Raw genomic sequence first — 16815 nt, 5'->3', positions numbered from 1 at the left:
AGCGGGATTTATTTCTGCCAACCTAGAAGTTCGAAAACATACCAATGGGAGTAGATCAATAGCGGGAAGGTAACGGTGCTCCATGCAGTCATGCCGGCCACATAACCTTGGAGGTGTCTAAGTCTTCGGCTTAGAAATGGAGATGAGCACCAACCCCCAGAGTCAGACATGACTGGACTTAACCTCAGGGGAAACCTTTACCTTTACCTACAGGAATTGTAGTTCACCTACATCCAGAGCTATGAACCCAAACAATGATGGATCTGGACCAAACTTGGCATGCATACCCGATATGCCCAAATTTGAATACAGGTGGGTTTTGAGGAGAATTGGCCTGGACATTTTGGAGTTATAGGTACTGGGATGTATAGTTCACCTGCAATCAATGAGCACAGACTCACCATAGTGAGAGTAGTAGTTTACTCTGAAGCCAGGCAGCACACTGAAACCCACTGACAATGCATCCAGAGCTGGGATGTATAGTTCACCTGAAATCAATGAGCACAGACTCACCATAGTGAGAGTAGTAGTTTACCCTGAAGCCAGAGAGCACACTGAAACCCACCAATGATGCACCCATAGCTGGGATGTACAGTTCACCTGCAATCAATGAGCACTCTTAACTCCACCAATGATGGACCTGGAACTAACTTGGCACACAGAGTCCACATGACCGGCAAAAAAATACTGGTGGTCTTTAGAGGGATTTATAGGAGTTGTAGTTCACCTACATCCAGAGCACACTATGAACCCAAACAATGATGGATCTGGACCAAACTTGGCATGCATACCCGATATGCCCAAATTTGAATACAGGTGGGTTTTGAGGAGAATTGGCCTGGACATTTTGGAGTTATAGGTACTGGGATTTATAGTTCACCTGCAATCAATGAGCACAGACTCACCATAGTGAGAGTAGTAGTTTACCCTGAAGCCAGAGAGCACACTAAAACCCACTGACAATGCATCCAGAGCTGGGATTTATAGTTTACCTGCAATCAATGAGCATACAGACTCACCATAGTGGGAGTAGTAGTTTATCCTGAGGCCAGAGAGCACACTGAAACCCACCAATGATGCATCCAGAGCTGGGATTTATAGTTCACCTGCAATCAATGAGCACTCTGAACTCCACCAATGATGGACCTGGAACTAACTTGGCACACAGAGCCAACATGACTGGCAAAAAAATACTGGAGGTCTTTTGGGGAAATTCACCTTGCCAGGTTAGCTTCACCTTGCTAAAAACACCAGACTGCACACAGTTTGAAGTCTTTTGTAGTTTATTAGCAAATGGAAGATAAAAAGTTCTTTAAAAGCAAAAGTAAAGTTCCAAAAGATCGTTACAAAACAAAGCATTAGCGAATAATCCAAGAAATCACAAGGAATAAACAAAGTCCCAAGAGAGCATGACAAAGTCCCAAGAACATGAACACTGCAAGATAATCCAGGAAAACGAGAGCATGCTTCTTGGTTAAACGAAAGTTGCTTTGACAAAGGTTCGTCTCTAAACACACTGCTTTAATACCCTTTGCAAATGAAGGCATTTCTTTGGCCTCTGACCTCCTTCTTGTTTGCTATTCTCACACTCCTTCGAACCCCGAATTCCAAACGGTCAGCTCGATCTAAAGATTTCATTTCATAAAGGTCAGCCTGCTCGTTAGCAGCCTGCTCGTTAGCATCAGCCTGTTTGCTATCAGACTGAGAACTGTCCTCCTTTTCTGAGTCAATCTGCACCTGGCTAGTTTCAGTATCATCAACATCATTCCCTGCTGTGGGAAAAACTCTCTGTTCCTCATCTTTTGCAACAGGGACATTCTGAACCTAATTTTGAACCTGAATCCCATAATCCCCATCAGAGTCAATCTGAGGTTCCAGCTGAGTCACAACAGCCATTTTGTCATGGGGATGATGGGGTGCAGAGTGGATTCCAAAATTCATCATCCCGGTCTCACCTCCTTCTCCAGACTGTATTCCCATGCGGAGAATCAGCACTGGTCAAGAAACACTCCAGCAGGCGAAGAGGTCAGTTGAAAATCAACTGTTGTTAAACTTTATTTACATTACTATTTACAGTTGCATTTCTCAGCTTCAGAGCATAGCATTCATAGTCCATCTCCAGCGAATGCTCAACGCCAAACACCACAGATAAGATAAAAGACATTCCTCAGTCCGGAGGAAGTTCCGACCCCCAAAGGCCGGAAGTCATGCCTGATAGGTTATAGCAATCACAACAGGCTGTCAGTCAAAACTAGCCTGCTGTTAACTGTTTCATTACTGAAAAATACACTCTTGCTCAACAGCAGAAAACACTTGATTTACATTTCATACACATACAACCATAATCCAACACATTTGACTAGGCCCTGATATATAACAGGACTGGACACCCATGGATTTTGCAAATGTGACGACCCAACTGTGATGCACAACAACATATTGCAGTACAAAGCACCTCTCGCAACATCAGCTAACCCTGTTCCATGCTGCTGATCTGTGCCTTTTTTAAACTTTTGCCAAACTGGGACTTCTTTCAAACATGGCATTATCTGCCTCTTTGGCACAGGCAGCACCATTCTGGCTCCTTCTGTGGTATCATTCACTGCTTAAACACTGGAAACGGAAGGCATTATACCACACGGCGTCCTCATTTACTCCCAAGGAGTGGCTTCCCTCCACCCATCTGTCAGTCACACCTTCCAGAGATAGCCGAGGACAAAACCTGGCTTTGCAACGGAAAAACGGAGGAGCCCTTTTATTGCAACCCTATACATCATAATAGATCGCAGCAATGCAGAGTCAACGGCAGCCAAGAAAAGTAAAACAAGGAGCAGCCCTTAATGCTGTATAGAGGAAATGATATATGCTGCAAGGAGAAGGGAGCTGGGTATTAATAATATATCTGAGCGTATCTTGCTTTAACATTAAAGACCGAGGAATTATTACCAGCAATGTCTGGACATTACAAAGGACCTAATTATCTGCTTTAATACCGAGCAATAGTCATGAAACCATTCACAGGTGAACAGGATGCCCTTAGCAAGATGCTGAGTCGCACTCCGTATTTTTATTGCATTGATAGACGGGAGGGATGGTGCAATACAGAGAGAGAAGGGCTGCAGTCGCAGGCAACGTATGGGACGTTTGCCACAGGCTCCGAAATGGGAGGGATGCTGCAGTGCATCCAAGGTCATCTCATTCATCGCCCGGCCCTTGGCTGATGGGGAAATGTGTGCACTTTCTCGCCGGCACCTGCCTGCCAAGTCCTGCAGCAAAAAGATTGAATAATTGCCCACAGGGGTCAAACCACAGAGCTGGGACTGGTTGCACACTTGGTGCACACGTGGGCATGTTTCCAAGTTTGGCCCTCATACGCTAAATACGCTAGAGCAACCGTGCAAAGGTAGGAGATCTTGGAGGGCTACATCTCCCCAAAATACCCTCCCAGTAACAGCAAGGAAATGATTGGGATCCATAACCTGGCAAAATTGCCTTATGTGTCTCTAAGGCAGTGGTTCTCAACAGTCCTTTCCCAGTCCACAAATCTGTGGACTCAAAATAGCAAGGCCTCTCTCTGAGTGTACTGCTCTCTTACTCAATCAGCACTGAAATCTTGTCCAAACTGGTTCTGCAGCAGCAGAACAGAAACAGTTTCAAATCAATCCCCAGGTCTTCACAGGCTTAGCCAATCCAGAGTCACCCTTAGAACTATAACATGCCACGCAGGTTTGCAGAACAAAAATACAGAAACTTTACTGATTCCAAGAGATCAAAAACAGCAGTATTTACAATGGTCCCTCTGATCACTTACAGTCATAAATGGTCCTTTCTCACTCCACAAATCTGCTTCAAAGAAGAATACAGTCCTGGTTCTTCTCCCTCTTTTCTCAACAGCAAACAGGCCTCAAAATAGCAAGGCATCTCTCTGAGTATACTGATCTCTTCACTGACAGTACTCAGTCAGCAGTGAAACCTTGTCCAAACTGGTTCTGCAGCAGCAGAACAGAAACAGTTTCAAATCAATCCCCAGGTCTTCACAGGCTCAGCCAATCCAGAGTCACCCTTAGAACTATAATATGCCACGCCGGTTTGCAGAACAAAAATACAGAAACTTTACTGATTCCAAGAGATCAAAAACAGCAGTATTTACAATGGTCCCTCTGATCACTTACAGTCATAAATGGTCCTTTCTCACTCCACAAATCTGCTTCAAAGAAGAATACAGTCCTGGTTCTTCTCCCTCTTTTCTCAGCAGCAAACAGGCCTCAAAATAGCAAGGCCTCTCTCTGAGTATACTGATCTCTTCACCGACAGTACTCAGTCAGCAGTGAAATCTTGTCCAAACTGGTTCTGCAGCAGCAGAACAGAAACAGTTTCAAATCAATCCCCAGGTCTTCGCAGGTTCAACCAATTGGCTTGATACACTTCATTTTCTAGTCAACACACACACACAGCACAGTGCCTTTGTGAGTTTTCCAAGCTGTGTGGCCATGTTCCAGAAGCATTTTTTCCTGACATTTCGCCCACATCTGCCTGCCATAGTTGTGAACGAAACACCAGGAGAGAATGCTTTTGGAACATGGCCATACAGACCGGAAAACTCACAGCAACCAAATCCTTAATGGTTTTAGCTTATATTCAAACACAGGCGCGAACACTACCCACAAGTTCCAGCCATTCATTTTCCATGTGGATGCTTCAATTAGTAAGTGGGGGTATTCTTTCATGCACTGCCATATACAGTGTTTCCCTGAAAATAAGACAGTGTCTTATATTAATTTTTGCTCCCAAAGATGTGCTAGGTCTTATTTTCAGGAGATGTCTTATTTTTCCATGAAGAAGAATTCACATTTATTGTTGAACAAAAAAATGAACATTTATTATATACTGTACAGTAGTTGTCATCATAAACCAGCATAACCAGACAAACTGTGAATCCTATCAAGGATTTCTTGTTACTTCCATTGTTTCCATATACAACTGGTATGTACATTTACCAATCCTGCATACTCTGGTGTTCTGTTTGGCAGGCGCTGGGCATGCTTCCAAACAAAAACTTTGCTAGGTCTTACTCTGTTTCCCCTAAAATAAGACATCCCCAGAAAATAAGACCTAGTAGAGGTTTTGCTGAATTGCTAAATATAAGGCCTCCCTTGAAAGTAAGACCTAGCAAAGTTTTTGTTTGGAAGCATGCCTGCCAAACACAACACCAGAGCATGCAGGATCGGTAAATGTACATACCAGTTGTATATGGAAATAATGGTAGTAACAAGAAATTCTTGATAGGATTCACAGTTTGTCTGGTTATGCTGGTTTGTGATGACAACTACTGTACAGTATATAATAAATGTTCATTTTTTTGTTCAACAATAAATGTGAATTTTTCTTCATGGAAAAATAAGACATCCCCTGAAAACTTATCTGAAAACCTAGGGTATCTTTGGGAGCAAAAATTAATACAGTACAGTCTCACTTTTCCAAGCTAAACGGGCCAGCAGAAGCTTGGATAAGCGAATATCTTGGATAATAAGGAGGGATTAAGGAAAAGCCTATTAAACATCAAATTAGGTTATGATTTTACAAATTAAGTACCAAAACTTCATGTTAGACAACAAATTTGATAGAAAAAGTAGTTCAATACACAGTAATGCCAAATCCAAATTTATTTAATGCTTAGACCATAGGTCTTTCGCATGCAAGACAAACAAACAAATACACAAAAGCCAGACTATCAAATACAATATAAAACATGCCATTAAAACCCTATACAAATCATTAAAACATTAAAATGCTGCAAATATCAATGTCAGGACATGCCCTTCAAATACTACATATGTCATGGATTAGCACCAACATAATTAAAAACAAGATAAAACCAAGTAAGTACAGCATTATTAAAACCCAAGCAGTAAACACCTTGGATATAAAAAAACCACTATTAGTTAAAAGCATCCCCAGCACAGTTGACCGCGACATCGGAGATCAGTTTTGCCCGGATTTTCTGAGCTGCCAGGGCAAAAAGGGCCACCTTATGAGTAACTGCAGGGTTAATGTCGGACACAGTAATGTAATTACTGTATTTACGAATTTAGCACCAAAATATCACGATATATTGAAAACATTGATTACAAAAATGGTGTGGATTATCCAGAGGCTTGGATAAGCGAGGCTTGGATAAGTGAGACTCTACTGTATAAGACACTGTCTTATTTTCGGGGAAACACGATACCTTCGTGGGAGACCTTATATTTAGCAATTCAGCAAAACTTCTACTAGGTCTTATTTTTCAGGGAAACAGGGTAATAGGTGGGGTCAGGTTGGTCCATGGGTCAGTGGTAGGTTAATATAAGACAGGCAGTCTTTGGGCCTCACTGAAACATTATGATTTAAATGTCTCTTTAACAACCCTGCAGGTTTAAGCACTGCAGCTGAAGAATGCAGAAGTAGGCTCTTGGGCAAGCGAAGGTGGTGAAAATCAAAGGCGGAGAGCAGGAGGAGACTGCTAAACACCGAAAAATTGCCAAAAAAGAGAGAGAGGAAAAAAAGCCTCAGAGGCTGGATGCTATTTGCACAGTGCAAGGATGTGTGCTGCATCCTAATGTCCCAAGAGGAGGGTGGAGGAAAGAAATGCACAGGCAGAACTTTGGGAAGTCGGGTCTCTTTAAAAAAAAAAAAAGGCAGTCCGTTCTGTTGAGTTTGCACCCCTGGCAATAAATTTGAGTCAGCACCAAAACGACAGCTCTGCAGTCCTCCTCCTCCGACGGAGGAACGGAGCGAGCGCTGATCAGGTGGTTGCAGAACCCCTGGAAACGGCAGTACGATGCAGCTGAGGCGGCAAAGCACAGCCCACAGACAAACTGTGGCTCCCGTCGAGAGCGAGCCGGCCTTTGCGTTGCCGTCTTCCGGGGAAAGGATGCACTAAGGCTGCGGTGGGGACGAGGGTGAGTAGGTCTTCTCCCCCTCAATGCTCCTATGCTATGCTATGCTATGCTATGGGCTTCATCCCATATCCATGGATGGTTGTGTGTGTCTGTGTATTTAAAGTAAACAAGACAGAAAGAAGAAAATGATGCTTTAGCTTGGCAGTCTGCTGCAATGGCCGTGAAGATGATTTCTTCCTTGGTGTGTTGTCGAAGGCTTTCACGGCCGGAATCACTGAGAGTTTTCCAGGCTGTATGTAGGGTCATGTTCCAGGAGCATTCTCCGGCTTTAAAGGTGGAGATGTTATGGGAAGGGAGACCATGTTGGTGGCGAGGCTCAGGTAGGTTGCCACCGCATCACGTCCTTCCAAATCTATGTCTCTCTGGCTTCTTTTTAACAGGCAAGTACTGCAGAGATTTAAGACTGATATTGTAATACAAACACACACCACAGTCTTCATAAAAATATGAAAGGGGAATATCCCAAAGATAAACACGGCATTCAGATGGCTGTAAACAGAAAGCGGACATTGTATAACGTTTGGACAAGACCAGCCGCTTAGGAAGAATGCAACCATTGGGAGCTGGAAGCAGAAGGGAGGGAGGTGGGAACAGATGAGCCTCTTTCTGCCAGACAGCAGAGACAGTGGGATGAAGGCAGCCTTTGTAAATAAGCGGGCTTTTGAACCTATGAGGTCTGTGCCACAGTGATGTCGGTATGTGTGGGCTTTTCTATCCCTGCTTGAGATTGATCCTCCTGCCTTCTTCTTATTAATAATTTGGGTGTTTCTGTATGCATTTGCTTCCAAGGCAACCATGGAAAACCGGGTCTTGAAGGCGCCGCCCTGTGTCCTGGCTCTTCTCCTCATCCTACCGGCCGTCCACGGGATTTGTCCTTCGGTGTGTTTGTGCTCAGGAAACGACAGGCACGTGGACTGCTCGGGCAGGAACCTGACGGCGCTGCCCCACGGACTTCAGAGCAACATCACCTACTTGAACCTGTCCTACAACCACTTGGTGGACCTCGACCGCCAGCTGACGCGGTTCACCAACTTGAGGACCCTGGATCTGTCCCACAACTGGCTCCAGAACCTCCCGGCCCACCTGCCCAGGTCGCTGTGGGAAATATACGCGGCGTACAACAACATCAGGGTCCTTCAGAAGCTGGACACGGCCTATCAGTGGAACCTGAAAGTCCTCGATGTCTCCAGGAACATGGTGGAAAGGGCCGTCCTCATCAACAACACCATGAGCAGCCTCAAGTTCCTCAACCTTAGTAGCAACAAGCTCTGGACTGTCCCCACCAACATTCCTTACAACACCGAAACGGTGGATCTATCTGACAACTTCTTGACACAAATACTACCCGGCACACTGATGAGGCTGACACACCTTTCCAAGTTTTACCTGCACAACAATAAATTCGCCTATATTCCTGAGGGAGCTTTTGACCAGCTTGTCCAACTACAACTAATCACTCTTTACAACAATCCATGGGCGTGCGGGGATGGTAGTGAGGAAGCCCTCTCCTATGTCCAGAAATGGGTGGGAGAAACCAGTGCTGTGGTAATGGGGTCGCCGTGCTCCTTTGAGGCCACCACGTACTCGCCGGATCCCACGACGGCAGAGAACCCGCTCCTTGTGAAAGCAATGAAGGCGTTGCACACAGCTGGGCCGCCGCCAGCAACCGAACAAACCAGACTCGTGCACCAACAATACAGAATGAAAGAGATCAGTCTAAGCGCGACGGTCGGGCGAACCATCGCGTTCACCAGCACGGGCAGGCCGCTGTCCTTGCACCCGGAAGGGCTGGGCACAGAGAAGCTCAGCTCTTACGAAGCGGCCGCAGCCGGGCACACAATCTACATCCAAGATACGTCCTCTCTGAACGCAAGCACAATAGGCCTCGCGGGATTGCCCACCACGCCAATGACCTTGGGCATCACCACAAACTATTCCAAGAGACCTCAAAGCACAACGACTGCAAAGAGAGAGGAATCGACCAAGAAAATTCACCCTCGGGCACCCTCCAAAGCAGTCTCGGAGCGGTGCTCGCTCTTCGTCGTAATGCTTGCCGTGGCCTCCCTAGAAATGAGCTACGGATTTGTGCTTAAGTGAATACGTCGCTTTGTGATTCCAGTGTGGAGGGAACGTAAATGCTTGTGTGCCATGTCTCCAATGCAAGTAGAAATGCCCGTTTAAGCGTCCGAAAGGTGACCATAAAAAAAAAAAGAACGCAACTCCTCCTCAATGAAAAGACTGCACAAAATTATGTCTTGATAACCAAGCTGCTACTTATTCTAACTAATTACTGAATTAAGGGGCGGGCGGGGGGAGAAGCCTATCCAATAATATAATCGTTTCTAAATGAAATGTGCTTATTTTGTATTTACATTTTTAATTTTCTTCACACAAATCTATATATATGAAAATATGTCCGTATTTTATGTATTGATTATGAATAGTTTTGTCATTAAACATCTGGAAAGAAAAAAAAAGGCCTGTATTATAGATGCACTGCCTTGCTTGACTTGCCCGTCGGAGTCCTGTAATATAAAAGTCCTGGTCCTTTATAAGAGATGACATGCAAAAATGAAAAAAGGGGGAAAAATAAAGACATCTGAAACTCATTCGCTTCTTATTTTGAGGCATATAGGCACATATAGGTGCACAGGCACAAGTTAACTTTGTGTTAATACATATGATTTTTTTTACCGTGTCAGAAGTGACTTAAGAATATACACTACTTCGCAGTTCACTTTTCACGGATTTGCTGTTTCACCGTTTTTCAATAAACTCAAAAAGACTATGATAAATCATAAAAAATTACAATTTACAGTCTAAGGAAAGGAGGAAAGAGAAGCCGACGGGAGAGAAAAGGAGCCCAAGTGGCAACGGGAGGAGAAGGAGGCAATTTATCAACACACAATTGGTTGATAAAGACTTAAAATAGTGTATAACTACTAAAATAATGTATAAATATTAAATATAGTGTCCCTACTTTGCGGATTTTCACTTATTGCAGGTGGTCCTGGAACCTAATCCCAGTGATAAGTGAGGAAACACTGTATAACAATATAATAATATATACTAATATTATACTAATAATATAATATATTGTATATACATATAATATTGATGACATTATTATAATGTAATACAATATAATAATAATACACTATTATACAACAGAAAATAACAATATAATAATATACAATACTAATAATATGCTATACTAATAATATATATTGTATACACCAGGGGTCCCCAAACTAAGGCCCGGGGGTCCTCTAAGCCCCTGACCTGGCCCCTGTCCTAAACTTTAGAATTAGGGTTGACCTAAGTCTACCTGGTCTTTGGAGGTCTCTTTGCTTACCTATGAACTTATGAGATCATCTAGATGGTCTTTGAAAGTTTCTTTGCTTAGTTACGGCCTTATGAGACCATCTAGATGGCTTTTGGAGGTCGTTTTGCTTACCTATGGTCTTTTTATTCTTTTCTTTTTTTTCGTGTCAGGAGCAACCGGAGTTGCTTCTGGAGTGAGAGAACTGGCCATCTGCAAGGACATTGCCCAGGGGACGCCTGAATGTTTTGATGTTTTACCATCCTTGTGGGAGGCTTCACTCATGTCACCGCATGGAGCTGGAGCTGATAGAGGGAGCTCATCCGCGCTCTCCCCGGGTGGGATTTGAACCTGGCAGCCTTCGGGTCAGCAACCCAACCTTCAAGTCAAGAGGCTTTTATGCCCTAGGCCACCGGAGGCTCCTATCTATGGTCTTATGAAACCATCTAGATGGTCTTTGAGGTCCCTTTCCTTATTTATGGTCTTCTGTTGGCGTTATGAGATCATCTAGATGGTCTTTGGAGATCTCTTTGCTTACCTATGGTCTTATGAGATCGTCTAGAAGGTCTTTGAAGGTCTCCTTGCTTAGCTACGGCCTTATGAGACCATCTAGATAGCTTTTGGAGGTCACTTTCCTTGCCTATGGTCCTATGAGACCATCTAGATGGTCTTTGAGGGTCCCTTTCCTTACCTATGGTCTTATGAGACCACCTAGATGGTCTTTGGAGGTCTCTTTGCTTACCTATGGTCTTATGAGATCGTCTAGATCAGGGGTCCCCAAACTAAGATCCATGGGCCTGGCCTCTGTCCTAAACTTTAGATTTAGGGTTGACCTAACTCTGAAATGACTTGAAGGCACACAATAACGAAAATCCTGATTTTGGACTATTTCATCACAGTCCGTCCCGCCAACAGTCTGAGGGACCATGAATCGGCCCTCCACTTAAAAAGTTTGAGGACCCCTGGTATACACATATTATATTAAAAATATTATAATGTAATACAGTATAGTAATAATACACTATTGTACAATACAATATAATAATATAACAATATAATAATATGCCAACAAGATGAGAGAGGGAAGGAGGCATGCAGCAGCTGAGAGCCCTCCGGAGCGCTCTCAGCCACAGCATGTCTCGCCCTCCTTCCGGCACAAAGGCTCTGCGAGCAGCCCCATCCTTATGCCAGGAGGATAACTCGAGGAAGGCACACAGCAGCTGAGAGCCCTCCGGAACACTCTCAGCCATTACCTGTCTCACCCTCCTCCTGGCATAATGCCAAGAGGACAGCCTGGGGATCAGGGGAATTATTTTATTTATATACAGTATTTATATTCCGCCCTTCTCACCCCGAAGGGGACTCAGGGCAGATTACAATGAACACATATACGGCAAACATTCAATGCCAACAGACAAACAACATACATTAGACAGACTCAGAGGCATTTCTAACATTTTTCCAGCTTCACGATTCCGGCCACAGGGGGAGCTGTTGCTTCACCGTCCAGTAGTGGCTGTACTTCCGCATTCCTTTCGTGTTTTTGCTGGAAGTTTTATGGTGTTGTAAATTAGCCTCCCGCATAAAGCGTCCCTAAATTTCCCTAATTGACAGGTGCAACTGTCTTTCGGGGCTGCACAGGTCAACAGCAAGCCGGGGCTATTAATGGTCGGAGGCTTAACCCGACCCGGGCTTCGAACTCATGACCTCTCGGTCAGTAGTGATTTATAGCAGCTGGTTACTAGCCAGCTGCGCCACAGCCCGGCCCCAGTATAAGGATGGAGTGAGCAACTCTATGTTTATGCCGGGAAAACAACCTGAGGGTGATCTTTGCCTTGCCCTTTCCTGGCCATCCCCACACCAGCGTGTGCCCGGCTCTCCTCTCTCCTGGACGGGCCCACAATGCGACTCCAAGGCAAAAAAAGAGAACCTTAATACTGAGAAAATAACAAATGTGGGGCAGAGACAGCATCACTATTTAGCTGCCCCTGCTTTGCATGCAGGAGGTGCCAGGTTTGGTTGCTGACACTTCCGATTTGGAAGAGACCAAGAGGCAAGCGCTGTCTGAAACACACTCAAGGCAGAGAAAACAATGCTAGGCGAGATGGACAAAACAGCCTGAATGCCAACCAGCGCTAAGCCCCCATGTCACACCACCAGCCCTTGTTATAAGCATCACACTTATCAACGTCTCCAGTCTGAGTGCCACGTGTGACAACTGCTATGCACAAGGCTGGTTTCCCTGGAAATGAGAGCTACAGGCAAGAAGTCCTCGTTTCCTTAGAGGCAAGCAGCAGGGAGATAGAAGGGAGGAGAGACACAAGATACTTGAAATGTGCAGCTGTTGAATGATTCAGCTCCAGGGAAGCTGCAGGAGGGACATATTCCATTTGCTTGAGCATTTTGGGTACGCATCCCAGCCAGGACACGGTTACGCCCTTCCTTAAGCGCAGTCAATAAAAGATGGAGGCTATCAAGACTTGCGGGAATAGACCCAGACCTGTCTTCCTATTTTTGGGAGCTTGCAGAAGCCCAAGTCCTGTTTGGAATGCTAATATTGCGAGCGAGATGCGAAGATAGAAAGGGGCAGGTCAGGCGGCCAAACTCGGACACGTGCCGGGTCCCAAAACGGGTTGCATCTTGCAGCAGCCATTTCCATGGTTACCAGGAGCAAGGGATTCGGAAAGGAGAGGCTAGTCCTACCGTTAGAAAAACAGCCATTTTCTCCCCGAAACGGTTCAAGGAAATCAGAATTCCAAACAGGATTGAGATTAAATGATCAGAGAATACATGCAAAATACAAAGTGTAGTTGCATTACATAGAAGCCAGTGGGGTGTAGTGCAATGATGGGCAACCTTTTGCGCTTGGTGTGTCAAAATTCACCAAAAAACCTAGCATGACTTGGGTGGTGTGTCACTTCAAGAAAAAAGACCATAATTTCGCAATGTGTATAGTTTAAATAACAAAAATATATACAGTAGAGTCTCACTTATCCAACACTCGCTTATCCAATGTTCTGGATTATCCAACACATTTTTGTAGTCAATGTTTTCAATACATCGTGATATTTTGGTGCTAAATTCGTAAATACAGTAATTACTACATAGCATTACTGCGTATTGAACTACTTTTTATGTCAAATTTGTTGTATAACATGATGTTTTGGTGCTTAATTTGTAAAATCATAACCTAATTTGATGTTTAATAAGCTTCTCCATAACCTCTCCTTGTTATCCAACGTATTTGCTTATCCAACGTTCTGCCGGCGCGTTTATGTTGGATAAGTGAGACTCTACTGTAATTGTAATATATAACTGTATTTAATAAATCAAAAACTATTTACTACCATTATTTCCATGTACAACAATCTATGGTAACTCTTGCAGTTTCCACGCTTATTTCTCTCTATTCTAGTTTCAATGTAGTCATGAATAATGAATAATATAATAATAATAATAATATAATAGTAATAAAATGATAATATACTACAATAATAATAGAATAATAATTGAATGATTATATATATATATATATATATATATATATATATATATATATACATACACATATATATGCATACAGACACACACATACATACAGTAGTCTCACTTATCCAACATAAACGGGCTGGCAGAACATTGGATAAGCGAATATGTTGGATAATAAGGAGGCATTAAGGAAAGGCTTATTAAACATCAAATTAGGTTATGATTTTACAAATTAAGCACCAAAACATCATGTTATACAACAAATTTGATAGAAAAAGTAGTTCATTATACATTAATGCTATGTGGTAATTACTGTATTTACGAATTTAGCAACAAAATATCACGATATATTGAAAACATTGACTACAAAAATGCGTTGGATAATCCAGAACGTTGGATAAGTGAGTGTTGGATAAGTGAGACTCTACTGTATGTGTGTGTGTGTGTGTGTGTGTATATGTGTGTGTGTGTGTGTGTGTGTGTGTATGTATATATATATATATAGAGAGAGAACAATTCCCATGGAGTAAACAACAAAACCACTGGACCAAATCACACCACATTTGGCCACAAAAGACATAGTCATCCAATCAATCTGCATGCGGCAGCGTGTCAGCAAAAATGGCTAGGCGTGTCAGTGCTGACACACGTGTCATAGGTTGGCCATCACTGGAGTAGTGGATTGAGCATCACATTCAGACTCTGAACCCCCTCTCAGTCATGGAAACCCGTTGGATCATCTCAGAAGGCAAAGGCAAAGCCCCTCTTAACACACCATGATAGTGGTGTAAGTCCAAAACAACTTGAAAGCACACAACAACAAGTTGCATTACAAGAGTGGACGGTCTCCCAGAAAGGCAGGGGCCAAACCGGGCCGGCTGCGACAGTTTTCTGAGGACCAAAAGGGCTCTTTATCTTCAGCCAACCTCCCTGGAACTTGCTCAGAAGAGAGGATGAATTCTGAGACACACAGAGCCAGCTGCAGCATTTCTTTCAGCCGCCCTTACGTAGCCAGGAAAGGCAAGGCGTGCCCATCTGGCCTAGCTATCTCAGCCAAAACCCATTTGCTGTTCCATTTTTTCTTGTATTTTCTGCCCAATAACAGAACGCACAACATCTATGTGCAGAGGGTGAGTGTGTCAATTGCAATATGTCACGGTAGACAGTGACCTAGAACAATGATTCCCAACCTTTTTTTCACCAGGGACCAATCTCCAACATTAGTACCAAAAGGGTTACGAATCAATTTTTGGTCAACCTTAGATTTGGTTTGGTTATTTGGGGTGCTGACTCAGAAAACTTCTTTGGATAGACCACATCAGCTCTAGTTTCTGATACAGAGCATATGCCTTCCAGTAGTCGCCATCTGCCCACCCACAGAAACTTTTTTGACCAGGGACCACTCTCTAACATTAGTACCAAAAAGGGTTACGAACCAGTTTTTGGTCAACTTGACCAACCACGGATTCAAAAAATTGCACTGGATAGATCACATCAGCTCTATTTTCTGATACAGAACATATGCCTTCCAGTAGTCACCATCTGCCCACCCACAGAAACCTTTTTGAACAGGGACCACTTTGACCTGGGACCACTCTAACATTAGTACCAAAAAGGGTTACGAACCAGTTTTTGGTCAACTTGACCAACCACGGATTCAAAAAATTGCACTGGATAGACCACATCCGCTCTAGTTTCTGACACAAAACATATGCCATCCACTAGTGGCCATCTGCTCGCCAAACAGAAAACCATATTTATAATCTAGAGCTGATGTGGTCTATCCAAAACAATTTTCTGAATCAGTTCCTCAAATAACACCACAAATAGGCCTCAAAACTAAGGAACGGATCCGCTCAGGGGAAGGGAGGAGGAGGAGAAGCAGCAGTCAGGAGGCTTGCTGTTGCGCTTTTTGTGGGTAGTCAGCCTCTCCCCTCTTGATATCCCTGTTGCTCCGGCATTATAACAAGGTTTCATGAAACCAGTCGCTCTCATTGTAACGGTGTAGTAATGGGTCCTGAGTAGCTCCTCAAAGAAATAAGAGAAAGCATCAGTTCAATATCCTGGGAAGCAATTTCAAGCATTCAGAGCAGAATGGTGCAAGACAGGTTTGGGTAAATATGAGTCATGAAAAAAATATAGAGGTGACTGGCAGAGTTGTATTGATACAAGGAAGTAGAGAGGGAAAGTAATCAAATGCTGGTCTCTTGAAATCTCTACTACCCTGTTTCCCCAAAAATAAGACATCCCCGAAAAATAAGACCTAGTAGAAGTTTTGCTGAATTGCTAAATATAAGGCCTCCCCCAAAAGTAAGACCTAGCAAAGTTGTTGTTTGGAAGCATGCCCAGCGCCTGCCAAACAGAACACGAGAGCATGCAGGATCGGTAAATATACATACCAGCTGTACATGGAAATAATGGTAATAACAAGAAATTCTGGATAGGATTCACAGTTTGTCTGGTTATGTTGGTTTGTGATGACAACTACTGTACAGTATATAATAAATGTTCATTTTTTTGTTCAACAATAAATGTGAATTCTTCTTCATGAAAAAATAAAACATCCCCTGAAAATAAGACCTAGCCACATCCTTGGGAGCAAAAATTAATATAAGACACTGTCTTATTTTCGGGGAAACACGGTAAGTAAGTTGAGTTCCCATGGACCACAGGTTGGGAACTACTGGCCTAGACAAAGAATTCACACAAAACATGGGTCCTGAAGAGCTGCTCACAGAAATAAGAGGAAGCATCAGTTCAATATCCTGGGAAGCAATTTCAAGCATTCAGAGCAGCATGGTGCAAGGCAGGTTTGGGTAAATATGAGTCATGAAAAAAATATAGAGGTGACTGGCAGAGTTGTATTGATACAAGGAAGTAGAGAGGGAAAGTAATGAAATCTCTACTATCTGAGCAATGGAGGACATCCATCATTCTACTCTTGACGAAACAGGGAATGGCCACGCACTTGCTTAATTTCCAAAGTGGATTCCTACCCTGTTTCCCCAAAAATAAGACAGTGTCTTATATTAATTTTTGCTCCTAAAGATGCGCTAGGTCTTA

General features: G+C 43.5%; 2 protein-coding genes across 3 annotated transcripts in view; one reads left to right on the top strand and one right to left on the bottom strand.

Moving 5' to 3' along the window:
• The window catches only part of nf1 (neurofibromin 1), a 202250-nt gene that overhangs the window by 99203 nt on the left and 86232 nt on the right, over window positions 1-16815 (bottom strand). The window lies entirely within an intron of this gene.
• Window positions 6608-9550, top strand: omg (oligodendrocyte myelin glycoprotein). Its single transcript, XM_008121275.3, has 2 exons — window positions 6608-6941; window positions 7731-9550. Exon 2 carries the CDS (start codon window positions 7737-7739, stop codon window positions 9036-9038), a length of 1302 nt encoding a protein of 433 aa, XP_008119482.1. The 5' UTR covers window positions 6608-6941; window positions 7731-7736; the 3' UTR covers window positions 9039-9550.

Source organism: Anolis carolinensis, unplaced genomic scaffold (genome assembly GCF_035594765.1).
Source record: "Anolis carolinensis isolate JA03-04 unplaced genomic scaffold, rAnoCar3.1.pri scaffold_7, whole genome shotgun sequence".
Taxonomy (NCBI): domain Eukaryota; kingdom Metazoa; phylum Chordata; class Lepidosauria; order Squamata; family Dactyloidae; genus Anolis; species Anolis carolinensis.
Note: the sequence above shows the minus strand (reverse complement) of the source record. Positions and strands in the feature narration are given on the sequence as shown.